This window comes from Chiloscyllium plagiosum, unplaced genomic scaffold, assembly GCF_037043375.1.
Source record: "Chiloscyllium plagiosum isolate Xiang-an unplaced genomic scaffold, Cpla_swu_hap1 HiC_scaffold_11, whole genome shotgun sequence".
In the NCBI taxonomy this organism is placed as follows: domain Eukaryota; kingdom Metazoa; phylum Chordata; class Chondrichthyes; order Orectolobiformes; family Hemiscylliidae; genus Chiloscyllium; species Chiloscyllium plagiosum.
This window is the reverse complement of record NW_028270149.1, coordinates 58,728,722-58,747,913: the sequence shown is the minus strand read 5'-3', so window position 1 is coordinate 58,747,913 and position 19,192 is coordinate 58,728,722. Positions and strand designations below refer to the sequence as shown.

The 19,192-nt window shown below is 40.0% G+C and overlaps 2 protein-coding genes across 12 annotated transcripts in view; both read right to left on the bottom strand.

Moving 5' to 3' along the window:
- Positions 1-13,839, bottom strand: part of hdac8 (histone deacetylase 8) — a 75,482-nt gene extending 61,643 nt beyond the window's left edge. Inside the window, exons 1-3 of one of the 2 annotated variants that reach the window (XM_043704546.2) lie at positions 13,663-13,839; positions 10,560-10,612; positions 2,876-3,006 (exon numbers count right to left, since the gene is read on the bottom strand). In XM_043704546.2, the coding sequence (XP_043560481.1) occupies positions 2,876-3,006; positions 10,560-10,612; positions 13,663-13,773 (295 nt within the window). In that variant the 5' untranslated portion in view covers positions 13,774-13,839. The remainder of the gene's footprint in view (positions 1-2,875; positions 3,007-10,559; positions 10,613-13,662) is intronic. The other variant, XM_043704543.2, reaches the window with a different exon arrangement.
- A 2,140-nt stretch (positions 13,840-15,979) lies between these two features.
- The window catches only part of phka1a (phosphorylase kinase, alpha 1a (muscle)), a 140,087-nt gene continuing 136,874 nt past the window's right edge, over positions 15,980-19,192 (bottom strand). For all 10 annotated transcript variants that reach the window (XM_043704548.2, XM_043704547.2, XM_043704549.2 and 7 more), the window contains 2 exons: positions 17,890-18,090; positions 15,980-16,743 (listed from right to left, as the gene is read on the bottom strand). In XM_043704548.2, the coding sequence (XP_043560483.2) occupies positions 16,570-16,743; positions 17,890-18,090 (375 nt within the window). In that variant the 3' untranslated portion in view covers positions 15,980-16,569. The remainder of the gene's footprint in view (positions 16,744-17,889; positions 18,091-19,192) is intronic.

Below are 19,192 nucleotides of genomic sequence, written 5' to 3'. Positions count from 1 at the left end.
CCGCATTTCTGTCCTGGATTTACCCCCTCTAATTCTAAGGCTGTGTCCACGGGTCCTAGCCTCCTCGCCTAACGGAAGCAATTTCCTAGCCTCCACCCTTTCCAAGCCATGTATTATCTTGTAAGTTTCTATTAGATCGCCCCTTAATCTTCTAAATTCCAATGAATACAATCCCAGGATCCTCAGCCATTCATCGTACGTTAGACCTACCATTCCAGGGATCATCTGTGTGAATCTCCGCTGGACACGCTCCAGTGCCAATATATCCTTCCTGAGGTGTGGGGACCAAAACTGGACACAGTACTCTAAATGGGGCCTAACCAGAGCTTTATAAAGTCTCAGTAGCACAACAGTGCTTTTATATTCCAACCCTACTGCACTTGTGTGCTAACTTCCAGTGTTTCATGCACAAGTATCCCCACGCCCCTTTGTGTGGCAACTTTCTTCAGTTTTTCTCCATTTAAATAATACTGTTCTTTTGTTCTCCCTTCCAAAATGAATAACTTTGCATTTTGCCCCCATAATATACTCCATTTGGCAACTTTTTGTCCATCAATATCTCTATGTAAACGTTAAACTTACCTTCCCACCTATTTTTGTGTCATCTTTAAATTTAGCTCAAGTACATTTGTTTCCTTCCATCACATCATTAATATATATTATAAACAGTTGTGGTCCCAGCACTGATTAATTAAAGGGAGCACAATTTTGTCAGTTCTTGTAAATGAAGACTTCCATTTTTGGCATCATCTCAATAAACAATTTTACAGTTTCTCTGCACCCTTAATTTCCCTGAGGAATGGTACACAACACTAGCTGCAATGTTCCAGTTAACTAATGATTTGAATAGGTTTAGGATTATCACTTGGTTTTTAAAATCCAAGACTAAACAAAAAAAACATGAGAAAGCAGCTCCCTGTGACGCATGATGGCACTGACATTAATGAGTTCCCTGAGCACTAAAGTTCAAAAGGATTTTTTTAACTCAGAGGTTGAGGAGATCAATATTTGATTGGCTTTTCATTTCCAAGTATAAACTGTACATGACTATTAGAAAAACAGCAATAACACCTCTGCAACCTGCTGAATGGATTTCATTGCAAATGGATACAAATTCTACACATTAGATAACTTCTATATGCACTTTATACAACATCATAACACATTTAAATCTAATTACTTGTGTAAATCTTATTTCTAATCAGTATTTTTTACTCTGGTTGCAGACCAAATTCTTGAATAAGTTATACATTGTGGACAAAGAAAATTAATAATTCTTCACACAATCTACAGTTTACGGAAAACTGGGTACAAACAAAACAATTCCTGGCAAAAGCATTGTGTTTATCTGAATGCAATTCTTAAAACATATGGGCTTAATCAAAGGAAAGGACTGCACAGCAATGACATAAATAATATACATTTATAAAACAGACAGAAAATTTTTTACAAAAGGCCCGCTGGTCCACTGTCTGTCCCATTCAGCAAGAGGTCATCATGCTCATTTGGACAGCAATGCACACACAATGGGTCAAATGGCCTCTTTCTGTTCCATAACACTTGTGTGATATTGCAATGTGGTAAAACAATTATTAACTCCGCACTCACAGTAGCCATATCATCACTCAGGAGAAGCAGCACAATAGATTTTTAAAAATACGGAGAATTTCAGGGAAAACAATGAACTACTGCTTTCATAAAGACTCACTTTCATGTGGCATTGAAATTACAGAATGAAGGAAATGTAGGAGAAGAATACCATCACAACATTATAATGAGTGCAATCCTGTGATTACTTGTTTTAAAACTCAATATTTCTGCACTGCTTCGCAGTGGCAACCTATCAAGCATAGACTAAGTGTTGGGAGCGCTGGTTAGAAGAGTCTAATACAAATACTGAAGATTAATTTCAAAATGGTTAAGATGGAGCTTTGGGACTGGTAACTCTTCTCACTTTGTACAAGTTGATGACTAGTCGAACAAAGCCGACAAGAATATTTTTAGAAACAAATGCAATGCCAGAACTTACACTAATTGAATACCTCATTGATTTTGAATAGTGGATTACAATGTTGTCATTTTACCCTTATCCTTAGCTCAGTTGTCTGGATGCTGGCTTGCAACACAGAGCAATACAAATAGCGTGGGTTCAATTCACCATGAAGGACACTCCTTCTCAACCTCTCGCCTTGCCTGTGGCATGGAGACCTTCAGGTTAAACCACCAGCAGTCATCTTTTTAAAGAGAGCGCAGCCCTATGGTCCAGCAGGACTATGGCAACTTTACTTTTAGTGTTTCATAATCCAAACCAGAGTACCAGTATCAAATTTCTCCTCTCTCCCACTGACAGGTTTTCTAAATGAAGGAACTCAGCAATCTCAAATGTCTGATTACCGCCATCATAAATTAATTCAGCATTGTTCTTTATTAAAAACCAAAAAAACTGCTGAGGCTTTAGATCAGAAACAAAAACACAAATCGCTGGAAAAGCTCAGCAGGTCTGGCAACATCTGTGATGAGCAATCAAAGTTCATGTTTTGGGTCTGGTGACCCTTCTGTTTTCGTTTAAGGGTCACCAGACTCAAAACATTAATTTTGATTTCTCTTCACAGATGCTGCCAGATCTGCTGAGCTTTTCCAGCAACTTCTGTTTTTGTTCTTTATTAAGTTGGCAGTACAATTTAAGAAGTCACAGGTGTGGCTAAGGCAAGAAACGCATATCCATGCAATTGCAGTGAACTACTGTGATTTGAAAGCATTTAACCCTTCATTTGAGGTATTGCAAACAATGGTGACAATTATTTTGAAGAACACAATCACAAATAAAAGGAGAAAAAAACATAAATATTCAAAACAGACAAATTAGAATGTTTACCTAGTCCATACTCTGCAGACTCAGGGTCATCATCATCACCATCCTCACTGATTTTCTGCAAATGCTCCAGGTAGGCATCTGTATGGAACATTGCCATTTCTTCCATAGAAGCCACTCGGGGTTCAACAATCCTGTTGTAAATAATAAAAATATCAGAAGCAAGCATATTTGTGTCCTTTCAATCCATCCTGCCCACAATCCAAAGCACCATACACCCCCTTCACGTGAAACAGTGATTTATTTAGCTATGATTCAATTTATATACTGTGTTCACTGGTCATAACATGGTGTAGCTGAAAATGTGTTGCTGGAAAAGCGCAGCAGGTCAGGCAGCATCCAGGGAACAGGAGAATCGACATTTCGTGCATAAGCCCTTCTTCGGTCTTATGCCCGAAACGTCGATTCTCCTGTTCCCTGGATGCTGCCTGACCTGCTGCGCTTTTCCAGCAACACATTTTCAGCTCTGATCTCCAGGATCTGCAGACCTCACTTTCTCCATAACATGGTGTACTCTACATTGAGACAAAAGGTAGGCTGGGTAACCCCTTTCTGCAATATTTTGAATGTCATTACAAGTATGACCCCAAGCTTCTGGTGGTTTGACATTTTACTTCTCCAACTTGCTCCCATTCTGACCTTTCTATCCATGGCCTGAGACAATAAACTGATGCAAGCTAAGGAACAGTATTTTCAACTTAACAATCTTCAGCCTTCTGCACTCTAAAGAGTACAATAATTTTAGATTGTTATCTCTGCTTTCACCAAATTCCTGAGCATTTGTTCTTTTGTTTTGCAGGGTTGTTTTTTGTCTAGTTTCTTCCTTTAGCTCTTCATGTCACATTCAGACAGTTTTAAAGTAGCCAATTAGACCTCATTTTGGCACTCATTTCACCTCTTTTGCTTTGGGTCACGGAATTTTTATTATCTTATCTCTCCTGACCTTCACCCTCTCGCAGAACTCCCCATTTGTTCTTCCTGCTATGCACCTCCTGATAAACTGAGTAGGTGCAGTATTTTTGTTTCCTTTAAAACATCAACTTTACTAATTTTACATCTTCTGAAACAATTATACTGGAATCCAATTGTTGTTCTCTAAAATATGAATTGGCTCCTGGTGTTTGTCCCCGAGTCTCCATGTCTATAGTATCTAGACTGGTTAATACACACATCAGGTACTTAACAGGTACTCAACATTTTGAAACTGCAGCATAATTACTATGGTCAACCAAACGATGACACTAAACAGAGCACCTAAACAAAACACTCAGCTATTTGTGTAATCTAAATAAATCAGTGCATACCATTAAAGCTGTTATATTTTTATAGAATATGCTTAACCGAACTCAGTACTCGATGGGTAAACACAAATACTAGTGTGTTTTTTTAGATCAACCTGTTCAAAGATATTATTACACACCTCAAGAGTAGGTGGGACATGAACCTGGGCCTTCTAGCTCAGAGGTATGAGCCTTTCATTACCAATGACAAACAGCTTTGTTAACAACGCAGCTCTGTGCTGAATTAATTGATCTTACTAAGCGCTGCAATTGGTACCAATGCCCCAAGGATAACAAAACAGTTAGCTATGATCCTCACTTAATCTTACACCAAATAATTTGCTACAAACACAAATGTTTATTCCCCCGCCAATGCTCACTATCTAGGTTCACACATCAAGTACAGACAAGTACGTTAAAAAAAATCTAATTTCAAAAAGCAATACAAGCAAGTGATGTAAATCTACAAGGCTAGACTTTGTTAAAATGGTCACCTAGTTGAAACAGTTTAAACGAATCACCCCACTGAATGGAGGTGAAACTTGCGCAGAATACAATTTGACCATTTTAAAGAACATGATGAAAAAATGTGGAGAACAAGTATATACAAAAGTCAAATGAGGCAAGATAAGAAAAAGACAAGGTAGTTATTGTCATGTACAATGACAAAAAAAATGCAAAAACGTACTACAAAATAAAGGCATTGAATACTCAACAAAATAGTGTAAAGCACAAGGAAAAGCCAAAGAAAACAAAGCCAGTTTTCAGATCAGTGTTTTAGTTATATGAAGTTATAGAACTGTGAAAGACTGCATTGAGCCACTGAAGGATGCTCAAGGACATCTAGTAAACACTCATTGGAAATATTAGCTGGGTATTTTGCATTGGTCTTTATTGAAGATGTTGGTCAACCATTCGAATTGAAAGATAATACTCATTATAAAGTCAGAATTATTATAGAACTGGAGTACTTTATTGCTTAAGGATGAATTAAGGACCTGAAAATAGATAACAGTCATAGAATTCTTACAGCAGGGAGAACGGCCCTTCAGCCCATCATGTCTGCTGGCCCTCAAACATCCATCAATTCTAATCTCATTTCCTAGCATTTGGCCTATAGCCTTGTAGACCAGAGAACTTCAAGTATTCATCTAAATAGTTCTTGAATTACTTGAGGGTTCTTGCCTCTTTCATCCCTTTAGGTACAGTGTTCTAGAAACCCTCTGGGTCAAAATCTTTTTTCCTAAAATCCCTCTAAACAGTTCACCCTGATAAAGGGAAGTGTTTCTTCCTATTTACACATCTTAGAACAGCCATAGCCTATCTAGCATCTCTTCATAGCTAAATCACACTGGCCCAGGCAACATTCTGATGAATCTCTTCTGCAGCCTTCCTCAAGCAATCACATCCTTCCTACGGTGTTGTATACTGCAGAGAGAAACTAGGAGAAAGTGAGGAATGCTGATGCTGGAGATCAGAATCAAAAAGTGTGGTGCTGGAAAAGCACAGCCATCCCTGCTGAAAGGCTTATGATCAAAATATTAACTCTCCTCAGATGCTGCCTGAGCAGCTGTGCTTTTCCAGCACCACACATTTTGATTCTGCAGAGAGAAACTGAACAGAGGATATCCACCAGTGGGTCCACAGGAAGATCGATACACAGCACATGTCCTGTTCTTTTTTTTTTAAGTTCACTGCAATCTGGGATAGTTTCTATGGAAAGGAAGGACTTTTTTTAAATTGTTAAAAAAAGGAAAGAAAACAGACCTGGCAAACTACAAGTCCATCAGTTCGATGTGACTAATAGGTTAGATGCGTGAAAGAATCATTATGACTTCAATGAGAGCAAGGGATATAGTATGGGCATCCAACATAGTTTCAAGAAAGGGTCCTGGCCTCAAATTTAATTATTTGATGATGTCACCAAAATATGTTGGATGCCGATACCCAGTAAACATTATCTCCTTCGAGCCTTTGACAGGATACTGAAAAGTGGTTTCTCTATGAGATGGGAGGCTTCTGGTGTTAGTGGCAATACATTACTTTGGATTCAGAAGTGACTAAAACAAAGTAGGTAGACAGGAGTTGAAAAATGGGAGTTGAAAAATTTTGGAATCTGGACACTAAGTTATGTCCAGTAGAGATGAGCATTAGGACTACTGCTGACAATTATTAATGATCTATATTGAAAAGTTGAAAGAATGATATGCAAAAGCATATTATAAAACAAACTTAGTTTTAACCGGCAGCTTATGAACCAGCATTCTTGATAAATTACACACCTCAGGTATCACAAGTTTACTGTATTGAGGTGATCTCTGCAATGTCAGAGTAGTCAGTTGTGGGTGTGAGTGAGAAAGCTCGCTAACATTAACTTTTATTTAAGGAAATGTTGCAGTATTATTTGTGTTATTTATGTTGTAAATAAAGTATAAGAGTGATATATATACCTCTTGCATTATGTTTTTATTACTTAGTGTGTTTTTTCACATCGATAGCATGGACCTCTTGATCAACTGGTACATTCCTGGACTCATGGGCGCTGGTTAATATAATGTTTGTTGTATTCAGAACTCAGAGCATTAGACTGCAGATGAAGCTTGATGTATTGGAGGATTTGTTATGATCAGTCAAAATGAATGCTGATAACATTTCTCTTTTAAAAAAAGAGAAATCTTAGTCATTATTGAAAGAACAAAGCCACAAGATTCCACAGTTGAAGCTAAACTACTTTTTATTATACAAGTGCAAACATTGAAAACTGTCTTAGATAACCACCCATATTAAAAATACAGAATCAACACAAGTTAAACATGAATTAATAGATAATGTTTACTTAATTATAAGCTATAAATTACATCATAAACCAAAACAGATCTTACAAATTGGCTCAGCAGACCAATTGACCTAAAAGTCATAAATTTCATTGATAAAGTTCTTCAAAACTCTGACTTCATGAAAAAAAATTAGCTTATAGGATTTATCCCGATGCCCAATCCCCAGCAGCACACAACACAACCATGGCTCGATCTTCACCAAAACAAAGGCACATGACTCCACAATTCTTCTCACAAACTCTGCTTATGACAGTCTGGATAATGTTGCTTCATCAAACAATAGCTTCAAGAAACAGAAAAAGCTGCAGCAACATGTACATCCCTGTTCTCTACTTCTGGATCTGGCCTATCTTCTTTAATCAGCCTGTATTGCAATCTGGAAACTTCATCTGAGGTCTAGTAGCTTTGTGCCCTTTTATAGGATTACAGACATTTCAGATTCCTCAGAAGTTCTAATTTTCAATCTTAGTTTCTTTAGAAATTGTAAGGGTTAGTTTCCTTTGCCTATTCAGGTGCATGTCAAAACATGTAAGTTTTAAACAACAGATTAAACTCATGATTGGCAAAGGATGTTTCACATGATTAAATGCAGTGCGGTGTATGTGAATGTTAAATGCAAATGCACCCTTCAGTGAAAAGCCTTACAGAATGTGAAATACTTGAGTATTCTCACATATGGATCTTGAAAGATCTGGTGAAAAATCAAAGACCTAAATGTTAATTCTTTCACCACTTAATACTAGATTTGCTGAGTTATTTTAGATTTTTAACATCCGCAATATTTTGTTATTTATCAAGATTAGTTTTTAAAAAAAACTTGGGCACTATCCTTTAGAGAACAGCAAATATAAGGGCAAACTGAACAAGCTTGAAAGGATGATAGGAAAGAATATGCTGTTGTCTAAACTTGACTATTTGTTCTGATTAAATACAATAGATCACAGGTCATGATTTAAGTTGTAATTAGCCACAAAAGACAGCTCTTTTCCTCTGGAATTGTAAACATCTGTAAGAGGCTAATGCCACAAATGCTGATTGCCTGCCCCTCTTCCGCGGTTACGTTAGAGCCCGGGTGTCCTTGGAGAAGGAGCACGCGGTGTCCACCAACACCCTGGAGTTGTTCAGGGAGAGGTGGGCGCCGCAGGGAGTGGAGTGCATCATTTCTCCCTCCAACTCTATTTTGATTTAGTCCCTACCCTCCCCTTCACTGTTTTGATCACACAGCACTGCCCTTTGATGTGAAGGGCAGTGTTTGTCACTGGCCACCCAGGTGTTTTCCTATCTTCCTGGTGGTGGAAATTGAATAAAGATTGGTGCACTTTGTGTCTTTCACTGTGTCTCACACCTGCACACACACACCATGGGTGCTGGGGATAAAATAAGCACAAATGCTGATTAATTGACTTCATTCAAGGACAATTGGACCTCCTTCTGGCTTATGCAGAAATCTCCTCCTACACAAGGTTAGCACTGGGTTTGTACTTGTTTGTTATCCTCTCTCAGGAGAAAGTGAGGACTGCAGATTTTGGAGATCAGAATCAAAGAGTGGAGTGCTGGAATAGGAACCTGATGAAGAGCTTATCCTTGAAATGATGACTCTCTTACTCCTCGGATGCTGCCTCATCAACTGTGCTTTCCCAGCACGACACTCTCTGATTCACTCAGGAGATCATATGGTTTTTGGTCAGGGTGGCGAAGTATGCTCATTTGTGATGTACATAGTATCATAGTTGTGTAAGAGGCAGAATTGATCAGAGGGTCTTTTTTCTTTGTTTATCATTTGTAAAACAAAACACAGTCAGCATCTATGAAACATATTACAGCCTCTGGAGAACTGAGAAGGAATTGGGAAACTGGTTATCAATTTAGCAATCACTATGGAACAAGCAACCCTTAAGAAATGCATACTCTTAAATCTGTATATTTCTTGCTTCCCTTTTCGTACTTCTTTGTATTTTAAAACCAGCACTGGGATCACTCTGGGAATAGATACTCAATGTAGAATTCAAATGAAATCCACTAGATCAAAATTCTGCCATCTCAACCACCTGATGAAGAAGCAGCACTCCAAAAGCTAGTGTGCTTCCAATTAAACCTGTTGGACTATAACCTTGTGTTGTGTGATTTTTAACTTTGTGCACCCCAGTCCAACACCGGCATCTCCAAATCATGTCCATTATGCATGATTACATTACACCAGTAACCTCTGGAATACAGAAAGTTAAGCAAAGGTTTCAATGAGGTTTTAGGATTTTTAAAGAAATTGATGGATAGAGAGAAACATTTTCCACTGGTGGGAGAGTTTAGGACAAAGGTGCACAATCTTAAAATAGAACCATGTCATCAAAGAACTTCAACAAACAGAAGATTGAACAAATTTGTTAATAAAAAGCAACAAATGTTAGCTCAATTAATAATTTTTAGAGTGAAATACTTTTGTTTGTTCAGAGATTAAGAGATGTGGAGCCAAGGGTGACAGGGCTAGAAATATCACAACACTAATTTCTCCCCGTGTCTGCGTGGGTTTCCTCCGGGTGCTCCGGTTTCCTCCCACAGTCCGAAAATGTGCAGGTTAGGTGAGTTGGCCATGCTAAAATGCCTGTAGCGTTAGGTGAAGGGGTAGATGTAGGGGAATGGGTCTGGGTGGGTTGCTCTTCGGAGGGTTGGTGTGGACTTGTTGGGCCAAAGGGCCTGTTTCCACACTGTAAGTAATCTAATTCCACTGCTAGAAAAATAAGAAGTGGTCCACTTGGCAATCATGCCACCTGCTGGTGCTCACAGTTTCTCCCACTTCTAATATCATTGTGATTCCTCCACTCACTGCACTTTGAGAGTCCCTGCTGGTCACGATTTGGGACAGGGAAAGCAAGCAGGAGGCAGAAAGTGGACAGCCATGGGCTCAGGGGAGGACTGGTGAGTAGCTTGATGAGGGTTTGGAGAGGGGCATTAAGATTGCAAGACGGGCAGCATAGTGGCTCAGTGGTTAGCACTGCAGCCCCACAGTGCCAGGGACCCCGGTTCAATTCCTGCCTCAGGCCATTGTCTGTGTGGAGTTTACACATTTCCTTCGTGTCTGCATGGGTTTTCCCCGGGTGCTCCGGTTTCCTCCCACAATCCAAAGATGTGCAGGTCAGGTGAACTGGCTATACTAATTTGCCCCTAGTGTTAGGTGTATTAGTCAGGGGTAAATATAGGGTAGGGGAATGGGTCTGGTTGGTTACTCTTCAGAGGGTTGGTGTGGACTTGTTGGGCCAAAGGACCTGTTTCCACACTGTAGAGAACCTAATCTAATCTAATCTAATCTAATCAAGGGGGGTGCTGAGTAGGAAATTTGACTCAAAATAAGGGCAGCAAGTATGACGCAGTGAGAGAAAGGGAGGTGGGTGACAAGTGGAAGTGAGCAACAAGTACACAATGTCAGTATTGGGAAAAAAACTGCTCTTGTACTGATGGATGGAGTGACTGTCGAGAGGGCACACACAACTGTCTGGTTGGCAGCAGCAGGCAACCATATTAAAAACGTGAAGTTGATGCCTCATCAGATAGTTTTGGTAAGAAAAATGGCTGTACCTCATATATTTCAGCAACCCATAAGAAGCAATCAAAGTATGGACCATACTAGCCTAGAAGAAAAAAAAAGATTAGTTAGGAGATGGCAAAAGAAGGCCAGTAATGTACTAAAATATAAAAACTAAAAGAACTGCAAATGCTGTAGATCAGAAACTAAAACAGAAGTCACTGGAAAAGCTCAGCAGGTCTGGCAGCACCTGTGAAAAGAAATCAGAGTTAATGTTTAGGATCTGATGATCCTTTCCCAGAACTGACGGTAGCTTGGAAATGTAGGTTTTTATGCAGAAAATAGGGGGGTGGGGGGGTTAAGGGGAAAAGGAACAACAGTAGGTGGGCTGGAGCCCAAAGAGTGAGCACAGTTAGACAGACAAAGGAATGGATAATGATCTAGCTAGGAGGGTGAATAGCTGTTAATGGAGACTGTTAGTGGCTAACAATAGTTAGGGTGTAATGGCAGACTATGAGATAAGGCCAGGTGTGTGGGGTAGGGGACGAGGACATGGGAGAATTCAGGCCTTAAAATTATTGAACATGATATTGAGTCTGAAGGGCTGCAAGGTCCCAAGTGGAAAATGAGGTGGTCTTCTCTACATTGGGGAAACAAAGCATAGACTGGGTAACCACTTCACAGAACATCTAAGTTTTGCCTGCAAAAAAGACCCTGACCTTTCAGTTGCCTGCCACTTTTAACACACCACCCTGTTGCCTGACCAACATCTCTGTCACAGGCTTGCTACAGTGTTTCAGCCAAGCTCAGCGCAAGCTGGAAGAACAACATCTCATTTTCCTGGAAAGAACCAGCTCGTCAGGGAGGAGTATTAGCAGTTAGTAAATGAGGAGAAATTGCAGTTGGAGGCAGATAACAATGAACAGAAAAACACCCCTGCAGCATAACGAGATGACCTCAACTGCCTTTCTCCAGTAAAAGGCCACCCCTCCTCTTTCTCCTATGGCTTTCAATATTCGATCCAATGTCAATGAATTTAGCATCTGCCATACCTTGGGTGCCAGCAATTGTGACATTTCATTTCCCTCTAGTTCTGCGGAATGCCTTTGCAGAAAACATTTCCCCCTTATGACAAATAACAGAGGGCCCACCCAGTAATTGGACTCTGCTGATGCGTCAGCAGAATAGCTGGATGAATGTACAGACTTGTATATACAAATGATTAATTTTGATCTCTGTATGTAAAGATATGCAATGTGTGCATAAGAATGGCATGAAAAAAAAATAAGAATTTTATGAATAAAGTATATTTTTGAAATTTAAAAAAATCTCCCCCTTATGACAAATAACAAACTCCATAGCCAACTGCCACGAGTACCTAAATCAGTCTGAATTTAATCTACATACACTCCAGTGTCTATTAGCTCCAAGCGGAAACGTGTCTCTATATCAATTATGGTGTGAACTTGATCAATTCCTCACTGGAGCTAGGTTTCAGACCTTCAAACAAACACAGCCACTTACCCAATTACCCCGGCAGAATAATTAACCCAACATCTCCAACATTTTAGGCAATGGCTCTAACCACATCTTATCCTGTAGATATTAATACATTAAATCACAATCATTTGATCAGTACTCCAGTTCAGACCTGGCATTATACACAGCTCCATCACAACCTACCTATTCTTGTATTCAATATCTTAATAAAGCTGTTTCCCATATGCCTCCTTCACTACCCTGTCCTGTTGCCTTCAGTGATCTGTGGAAAGGTCTCTTTGATCCAAGTCACATGGGATTCAGGGTGAGCTTGCCAATTAGATACATAATTGGCTTAACAGAAGGAGACAGAGAGTAATGGTGGAGGGTTACTTTTCAGATTGAAGGCCTGTGAACAGAAATGTTCCACAGGGATTGATTCTGGTCCTCATTTGTTTGTCATTTATATAATGAGATGAGAATATAGAAGGCATGGTTAGTAAATTTGTGGATGCTACCATTTGTGGTGTCATGATAGACAGTGAAGGTTTTCTATGAGAACAAAACGATCTTGATCTAGGCTGAAAAATGGCAGATGGAGTTCAATCTGAGTAAATGAGTGATATTGCATTTTGGTACAACAAACAATTAATGGTAGGGCCTTGAGTAGTACTGTAGAACAGAGGAACCTAGGGGTGCGGGTACATAATTCTTTAAAGTAGGTTAAGAGTCTAGGAAAGGGAGGGAGGAGTCTGAGACGATCCAGATAAATTTGAGGTCGGGGTGGAAGGTGTTAGTAAAGTGGATGTTTGCATTACACGTAGACAGGATGGTTAAAATGGCATTTGGCACACTTGCCTTTATTGCTCTGTCCTTTGAGTATACAAGTTGGGATGTTATGTTGAGATTGTATAAGTGAGGCTTTTTTTTTAAATACTGTGTCCAGTTCTGGTCGCCCAGTTATAGGAAGGATATTATTAAGTTGGAGAGGTAAAAACAAGGACTGCAGATGCTGGAAACCAGAGTCTAGATTAGACTGGTGCTGAAAAAGCACAGCAGGTCAGACAGCATCTGAGGACCAGGAAAATCAAAGTTTCAGGCAAAAGCCCTTCATCAGAAATAGAGGCAGGGTGAGAATTCAGGAGAGATTTACCAGGATGTTGCTGGGTATGGAAAGTGTGAGTTACAAAGAAAGGCTGGAACTTTTTTCATTAGAGGTTGAGAGACAACCTGATAGAAGTTTATAAAATAATGAGGTATAGATAGAATTAATGGTCGCTACCATTTCCCTGGGACAGGAATTTCATGACTAGGGGACATATTTTTAAGGTAAGAGGAGATTTTAAAAAAGACATGAGCCAAATCTTTTACACAGAAGGTGGTTCAGGTGTGGAATGAACTTCCTCAAAGTGGTGGATGCAGTTACAATTACAACGTTTAAAAGACATTTGGATGGATAGCAGTCAGAAAAGGTTTACAGGGATATGGGCTAGGATCAGACAGGCGGGACTAGTTTAGTTTGGGATTATGTTCGACATGGACTGGTTAGACTGAAGGGTTTGTCTCCGTGCTGTCCTCTGAATTGTCGAGGTTCCGGACAATCGTGTGTGTGGAGTGGGGTAGTCTCGTCCCTCGAGTGCCATGAGGAGCCGGTGGGGCCTGCAGCTGCAGCCTTACCCGGCTGGTGACTTTGGAAAGGGAGTCGCATCTCTCGATGTAGCCGGGAGTGTAGATGTAGGAGACATTGGTTTTAGTGACGGGTGAATCTGAATCCAAATCCGGCTCCATCTCCAAACGAGAAGCTGCTCCGCCACCAGCCGGCGCCGTGCCACCGCCAAACCGCTCCCCCGGCCGGCGCCGTGCCACCGCCAAACCGCTCCCCCGGCCGGCGCCGTGCCACCGCCAAACCGCTCCCCCGGCCGGAGCCGTGCCACCGCCAAACCGCTCCCCCGGCCGGAGCCGTGCCACCGCCAAACCGCTCCCCCGGCCGGAGCCGTGCCACCGCCAAACCGCTCCCCCGGCCGGAGCCGTGCCACAGGCCTGTTCTTTCAGTATCAGGTCTTGATGTGGCAATGAAGGTGAAGGAACTCTTCACGCGTAGAGGTCTCTGAAAGACCAATGGATCATATGCTTCGTGAGGAGTATTAGTCATGTTTTACATTCGCCTATACTTATTTTCAGGATAATAATGTTTAAATCCCGAAAGGAAACGGAGCTGGTAGGCATCAATAAACGAAGAATATGTCAAAAGCACCAATGTGAGAACAAAGTGTGGAAGCCTGGAATATTATCTCAAAAAGATATTTGAATGTTTTTATAAAAGTTAATGGATAAAACTGCAGTGTAATATAAGACAAGGAATTTCGGGCACGTAAAGAAAGGTTAAATGACAAGTTAATAATACAGAACCAAACTGAATGGAAATAGAGCAGGAAAAGAAACGAATAAAAAAAATTGTCAACTTGAAATTCTGCTCCTATTTCTCGCTCTCTCTTGGCTCCATCTTCATTTCTCCCATCTGCAGCACATAGTAGCTAGGCGAAAGTTGGTCTACAGAATCACTAGTCTTGAAATGTTTTCTTTCCACAGATTATGGCAGATATGTTGAGTTTCTCCAGCAATGTGTTTTTTCCCAGATTGTTTAAACAAAGAATTGCAGATACTGAATGTATGCATTGCTGGTTCAAGGATTTTAAAAATAAACCCACAAAACAGGCAAGAATAAAATGGGAAACTGGATTCATGATTAATTTCAACTAAAAACTGTTAATGCAAAGTGCCTGATTGAAAGATGAAGTGATGTTGCTAAAACTCGCATCGAGCCTCGCTGGAGAAGACCTCTCAATTGCCCAGCAATTTTACACCATTTCCCTACAATACTCATTTAAACTTTGAAGTACTATCCTCTACCAGTCGTTGCATTATGTTATAAAATGTCCAAATGCAGGCAAGATGGAGAATCAAAATGACAGACGTCCAGGAGCTCTGAAGCAGACAGAGTGGAATTGTTCTGGAAAGCAGTCAGCCAATCTGCAATTTTTCCCCCAGAATCGGAGGACGTCACTTGTTAGGCCAGCATTTGTTAATCTCCAGTTGCCCTTGAGAAGGAGTTGGTGAGCTGCATTCATGAACTATAAGTTCAATTTAGTGTAGGTTGACCTATATTACCATAAGGGAGGAAGTTCCAGGATTTTGACAGAGGAACCCTTAAGGAATGATGATTATATTCCCAAGTCTGGATGCTGAGTGGTTTGGAGGTATTGTCACAATACTTGTTCAAATAAAATAAAACTATCAAATATTAACAAAACACATTTATAAACAATTTCATATTGAATTCATAGTTTTAATAAAAGCTTTTATAAACCAAACAGTCCAGGATTTTTGATGATGTTGGGAAGAACATTAAAGTGATGAGTGACTGATCTTTTTCGTATCTGATACAGTTTAAGGCAATATTAGAGATCAGAATATGACATCTTCATAAGCATCATTTAAAACATTAAGCACATATTCTTAGCTTAATGATTTTATAACACGTCCCTACAATGTTCGTTTAAACCTTGAAGTACCAGCCTCTAAAAGTTGTTGCATTACACATACAATATCCTATAATTGAGCAGCATAATGATTGCAGTTGCAAACCATTTTAAAGTTCATCAGGCTTGAATGCTTTTGTGTTGAACTGATGAAGGCACATTAAATAGCTCAACTAAAAGCAAACTGTTAAGCAGGTTGCCAAAATAGCAAACATGTCATCAAAATAGACAAATATTTCTCCTCTTTATTTTTTCTTTAACTAAAATGTACTTTGAAAATTAAGTTTCTTATAGAATACTCAAGATAAGGCAGTAACATTACCTTGATCATTACTGCCGAAGTGTAAATTTCTTTTTAAAAGATATATAAAAGGAAAATATAAATCAAACGCTTGGGTGTCTAAAATTTTGCTTCAGGATGAGAAAAAAAAAAATCAATATTTTAAAATTATTGAATCCTGAGGTTAGCTTCATCAGATCTGTATAATCTTAGTATGTGTGCTGAATGTCATGCAACAGGTCACATCAGCATGGGCAGAAGAGGTGTTTGCATATATCATATAACTTATTATTTTGCTAATAGAATTAAAACAGCTTCAATAAAAAATATAGTTTTCTCAACACATATCACAGTAGTTTTGTTTTAAAAGGAGTTTATACAGGGCTATATACTTTAACAATAAGTTGCATTAAATGACCTTCTAGCCCAAGAGTATGCAATAAATAACATGCTTTTAGTCATGTGTAAACATTTGCCTTATTTAGTTATGCAATTTATCTGTATTTCCTGTTATATTAAAAAGATTTATGAAAGTCATTTCAGATCTTGGCATTTTCTGTTGGAAGGAAATAGAAATGTGCACTTGATTTAAGAATTTCATTTAGTAATTTCTTCTTGGCAATTATAAATGATGCAACATGGACTTCACAGCTTTTGGATTATTAGTCCTAGTAACATCCAAATTCAATGTTGTGCATTGTAGGCCTTGGACATGGCATCTGTGTACAATCTGTGATTTAGATTACATCAATAAACTTGATCAGTTTACTGCATTGTGCATCCGCTTTCAGGTAAGAATTCATCCACATACATGGCTACAGCCTTCAAAAGATAGGTCATGGAACCAAAACGACCACTTGGAGCACTGTCATATAGCAACTTGCAAATTCCATTTGCAGGATCCTTTTCCAGCATGATACCTTCAGCACCCAAAGCGCTCTATTGATAAAGTGAGAAATAGAATTATTTAATATACTAATTAATAAAGTTAACTTCAAAGCTAAGGTTCAAGGTGATTCTGGAGTTGTGTGGGAAAATAGAAAACATGGGCTGGATGTAAATAAGGTCAGTACCACCCCCAAGATTAAAAGGTCAGCACAGGAAAACAATTGTACTGCAGACACGTGATTAATCAGCCCCAGTATTAAACTGGTGGCAGGACTTGTCAGGAATAGAAGATAGCTACTGGTGAATTAGAAGCTGGCAGTACTCCAGTGCAGACAATACCAGTGGGATTGATGGCCACAACTGCTATAGGAATCTTTAAAAGGGAATATCACAGGATCCTGTGAGAGGGGTAATTGCAGGGAAGTTGGGGGAGCAAGGTGGTGGGGGTAGGGTACTAGGAGAAAGTGAGGTCTGCAGATGCTGGAGATCAAAGTTGAAACTTTATTGCTGGAACAGCACAGCAGGTCAGGCAGCATCCAGGGAACAGGAGATTCGACGTTTCGGGCACAGGCCTTCTTCAGGGGTAGGGTACTAACCAGGCAGAACGTAGAAGGCTGAAAGCGAGAGATAGTGTGAGACAGGGATCTCAGATAGGAAAGGGGGAGTCCTAGGAGGTAACCTCAGATCTCTATCCAACTGCACATGGAGACCCATCAGGTTGGCAACCTGTCCTAGGATTTTCCCACCATTGGTTAAATCCCGGTGACAGAGATGAGGCCTTTATATAGGAATTAATTGCCCATTTAAAAATTTCACCGACAGGCCTGCCATCAAAGGGCTTTTCTGCTGCCAGAAGAATTGTGGTGAGGGCAGATGAATCCAGCTGGTCCACCCACTACCTAAATTGCTCCTGCTTTAATTACTGCCAGCAGGGGAGAGTTAAATTCAGCCACAAAGACTCTACAACATACTATGCAGTCTGACAAATATCCAGTGTTACTCTATTTAGGGATTGTTGGAGAATTAGAAAAAGAATGGGAGAGATGAGAATAGACATCATGAAATGATCCCAATAATTTAATACAAAGTGACTTTCGTATATTACCAGATCCTCCCTCCAAACATTCTAGTCAGCCAAGAGGAGGTAGGGACAGGAAAGAAGAAATGTGTGTATTAAGTATAAAATTGAAATTTTACCTGTTCTTCAATAAATAAATTATTTGCCATGTGTGCAATGCGATCAACGTAGATTATTTCACCAATAGTTTGTACTTCTGTATCAGCCAGCATTGTGAGGACAAGGATAGTTTCCACAAGAAGCTGCCGATATTCTGGCTGTGGCACACTGTTCAGGAACGTCTCTACCTGAACAGCAAATTTTATTTCACCGGGTGTCATCTATTCAGACAGAAGTGCAGTTCAAATAAATCAAAAGTTCATCATAGAATCTATTAAAAAGAAATATCAGATCTTTTTGATGACATAACAAAGGAAATATGTGCAGGAGTAGACCATCTGGCCCTTTGAGCCTGCACCAGCATTCAAAATGATCATGGCTGATCATGCTATTTCAGTATCCAATTCCCATTCTCTCCTCACATCCCTTCATCTGTTTATCTGCAAAGGCCATGTCCAGCTCCCTCTAGAATATATCTATTGAACTGGCCCCAACAGCTTCCTATGGGAGAGAATTCCACAGGTTCACAAGCCTAAGTGAAGGAATTCTTCTTCATCACAGATGTGAATGGCTTACCACTCATTCTTAGACTGTGACCCATCTGGATATCCCCAACATTATGAATATTTTTTTCCACATCTAGCCTGCCCAGTCCCATCAGGATTTTATATGTTTCTAGTAGATGCCGCCCTCATTCTTCTAAATTCTGGTGACCTTCGCTGGACTCCCTCAATAGCAAGAATGTCCTTCCTCAGACTAGGAGACCAAAACAGCACACAATACTCAAGGTGTGGCCTCACCAAGGACCTGTATCAAGACATCCCCACTCTGATACTCAAATCCTCTCACTATGAAGGAGCACATGCCATTAGCTTTCCTCACTGCTGCACCTGCATGCCAACTTTCAGTGACTATTCAACCATGACACCCAGGTTTCGTTGTACCTCACCTTTTCCTAAACTGCCACCATTCAGGTAATAATCTGCCTTCCTGTTTTTGTGACCAAAATGCATATCCTCACATTCATCCACTTTATATTGCATTTGCCAAGTATTTGCCCACTCAGCCTGTCTGTCCAAGTGACCCTGCAGCCTCTTCACAACACACACTGCCGACCATCTGCAAACTTGGAGATACGGCATTCAATTCTTTTATCCAAATCGTCAATGTATATTGTGAATAGTTGAGGTCCCAGTCCTGAACCCTGTGGCACCCCATTCATCACTGCCTGCCATTCTGAAAAGGATCTGTTTATTCCAACTCTTTGCTTCCTGTCTACCAACCAGTTTTCTATCCATGCCAATATCTTACCTCTGACACCAT